At 45.7% G+C, this 3369-nt stretch overlaps 1 protein-coding gene across 1 annotated transcript; it reads left to right on the forward strand.

Moving 5' to 3' along the window:
- Positions 1-1203: 1203 nt before the first annotated feature.
- CCDC89 (coiled-coil domain containing 89) lies at positions 1204-2584 on the forward strand. Its single transcript, XM_061202766.1, has one exon. It carries the CDS (start codon positions 1328-1330, stop codon positions 2441-2443), a length of 1116 nt encoding a protein of 371 aa, XP_061058749.1. The 5' UTR covers positions 1204-1327; the 3' UTR covers positions 2444-2584.
- Positions 2585-3369: the final 785 nt, after the last annotated feature.

A 3369-nucleotide genomic window follows, 5' to 3' on the forward strand; every position in this document is an offset into this window, starting at 1 on the left:
TGAAACAGACACAGTTCCTGCCCCCAAGGATCTCAGAGTTTAACAGGGGAAGGCAGGGGAGTAAATGATTAGTGCAGTAAGGCTTTCAAATGCTCTGTTGGAAGTCCAAATAGGCTAGAGTGGCTGCACTAAAAGAGGTGAGTGGTCACGTCTACACTTAGGGGCTAGGAGAGGTTTCACAGAGGAGGTGATTCTTATCTAAGTATAAAATGCTGAGTAAATTACTAGAGTGACAAGGGACAAAGTGGGAAAAAGCATTCCAGGCAGAAGGAACACCTACAGACAGGGCCTGCTAGGGAAACGTCAATAGCTGGTGTTAGGCTAGGGAATAAAACTAAAACATCAGGCAGGTCCTGAGGAAGAAGGGGCTGGAGAGACCTCAGAGTCACATAATTTTTAAAATTATATATAACTTTATATGTTTAAGTCAAATTGTTACCTTATTCATCTCTTACATAATATTTAAGCTAATAAAGTCCTTCCTGACCCAGAACTTTAATGCTTACCTTTATTTTCCTCTAGTTTCCATTTTTAATACTTTGTTTTCATTTTAGTCTTTACATTTAGCTGTTTAATCCATCTGGAATTGACTTTGGTGTGTATAAGGTAAGCCTCATTTGAATCTTTTTTCTGTTTTAATGTTTGTCACGTCTATATTGTCCATTAAGCTTTTCTCTGTAACCCTATTGTGCCAGTGGGTAAAACAGGGAGTGCTGAATAGCTAATAAAATGTATTCCCAGTTGGGGACAATGCTTCGGGAAACAAAAGAAATTTCTCTGGGGTTTGCTCTTTCACTGAGGTGTGTTAAACACTACAGGTACAAACTCACAGCCATTTAGGATCACCGCTCTCAGAGTACCACTGCTACTTTGTATTTATAGATTGCAAATTTTTTAAGGAGCCAACCCTTTCCACAGAGAGGACTTTATTCCCATGACCACTGAAGCGGGGAGAGGGAAGAGGAATATGTCACCACTGCTTGATTTGTTTACTCCCACAAGAAATTATGCGGACTCAGGCTTCTTCCCCTGATGCTGGCTGGAAATCAAGTGGGCTTGGCATCTGTGTACAGTACAGGCCAGACACTGGGCTGAGAGCTGTGACTGGTTAGAAAGGCAAGTATAACCTGACCAGATTGGTTCTGGACTCACCGGGTCCCCCTGTTGTTACTTCACAGCATTCTGAAGACCTGTCCACCAATCACAGGGCTCCTTACTGGGTGAAAAAACAACTGCTAGACATTGCCAGGAGTCCCTAGCAACACTGTGGCTTTTGAAATCTGGAGGGGGAGGCCGTGCAGTCAGCCGATAGTAGAGGAGAGTGCTGATGCCTCAGGAAAAGACGGCTCTCAGGATGGACACCCCACCCTCTGAAGAACCCTTAGATAAGCAAAACAAAAAACTAGAAAACCAGGAAGAGGAGATGGAGTTTAAGGAACTGGATGGTCTGAGGGAAGCCTTGGCAAACCTCCGGGGACTGTCCGAGGAGGAGAAGAGTGAGAAGGCGATGCTGTACTCCCGCATCCAGGAGCAGTCCCAGCTCATCTGCATCCTGAAGCGGAGGTCGGACGAGGCCCTGGAGCGCTGCCAGATCCTGGAGCTGCTCAACACAGAGCTGGAGGAGAAGAGGATGCAGGAGGCTGAGAAGCTGAAGGCCAAGAGCCAGCAGGCCCAGAGGCTGGAGGAACGCTTTATGACCCTGGCAGCCAACCATGAGTTGATGATCCGCTTCAAGGATGAACACAAAAGTCAGAACATCAAGCTGAGCGAGGAGAATGAGAAGCTGAGGATGGAGAATGACCACCTCTTCAGCCAGGCTCTGAAGGACCAGGAGGCCAAAGTATTGCAGCTCACTGCCCGGAGTGAGGCCCTCACCCAGGAGCTGGAGTCTCTGAAGCAGAGGAGCGCTCAGGAGGCCTGCCAGGCCCAGGCCCGAGAGAAGGAACTGCTGGAGCTGTGCCAGAGCCAGCAGGCCTGCGCCCACTCCAAGGACACAGAGCAGCTGCGCAGCCAGCTGCAGAGCCTCAAGCAGCAGCACCAGCAGGCCATGGAGCAGATGGCCAAGGCCGAGCAGGCACACAGCCAGCTGAACCGGGAGCTGCAGGCCAGGCTGCAGACCGTCACCTGTGAGAAAGACGAGCTGGTGCAGCTGTCCATGGAGAGGGGCAAGGTGCTTCAGAACAAGCAAGCGGAGATCCGCCAGCTTGAGGAGAAGTTGGAGACGGCCGATGTGGCCAGGAGGCATGCGCTGGAGCGGTTTGAACAAGAGGCAGTGGCCGTGGACAGTAATTTGAGAGTCCGGGAACTCCAGCGCAGGGTAGACGGGATCCAGAAGGCCTACGATGAACTCAGGCTGCAGTCCGAAGCCTTCAAAAAGCACAGCCTGGATCTTTTAAGCAAGGAGAGAGAACTCAACGCCAAACTCCGCCATCTCTTTCCATAAGGAAGCTTCTGGTTCCTCTGGCCTCCAATTTAGAAATCAAGTATTTGTGCCTTGTGGCGAGAGTAAAGATGGGATTCCATTTATTCTACTTTTAAGTACAAGAGACCACTCAAAGAAAAACTACTTTACTATGATATTGTTGTTGCCATTGTCAGGATAACACGAATTTTCAGTCCTACCACCTAGAATACACGAGATTTACCAAATTTCTTTCTGTGCCTTTGAAATCTTCCTAAGTTTGCTATCAGTATCTCCACCTCCCCCATAACTTATTCATTCTCAACCTCAGATATCTTCATGTGTCCTAAGTTTTAAAATTAGCAGCTGTTATGGACTTGAGTGAATCTTAAAAGGGCAATGGGATGTGTTTCTGTGAAAAGAAAAAAATAGCATAATTAGCCCTTGTAGATAGGTAGGCTTGTAATCTCCCGTAGTTGAGACTGTAAGCTATAACAGTTAATAGCATATTAATAGCATGGATAACTTGCAGAAAAGTGTCTGATTTTGCAACGGGCCAAACAGTTGCTTGCTTCACCTGCTTTCTGGCAGTATCCTTTCTATTTTATTTTATTCGCAGTAGCTTGGAGAACAAAAATTGAGCTCATTAAATTCTTTTCCAAAGTAGGCAAACTTTATTATAGTCAGTCTATATGAGCAATAAGATTCAAGTAAGTAAAATCAATCCATTTTAATTTTTCCTGCAAGCTTAGATCACATTCCATTTTCTTGGTTTTTCTCCTTAATAAAAATAGGATTTACAGGTACAAAAAAGCAAATATCAGTAGTTTCATTTAATATTGCACAATATGCTAATAGACAAAAGTCCCCAGTTTGGGGTAATAGGTCATAGCACACTCGATATGATACATATAGCAACACATACTGTTTGTTGTGTTTCTATTAACATACTTTCTTGCAACTCTTTC

Source organism: Eubalaena glacialis, chromosome 10 (genome assembly GCF_028564815.1).
Source record: "Eubalaena glacialis isolate mEubGla1 chromosome 10, mEubGla1.1.hap2.+ XY, whole genome shotgun sequence".
Taxonomy (NCBI): domain Eukaryota; kingdom Metazoa; phylum Chordata; class Mammalia; order Artiodactyla; family Balaenidae; genus Eubalaena; species Eubalaena glacialis.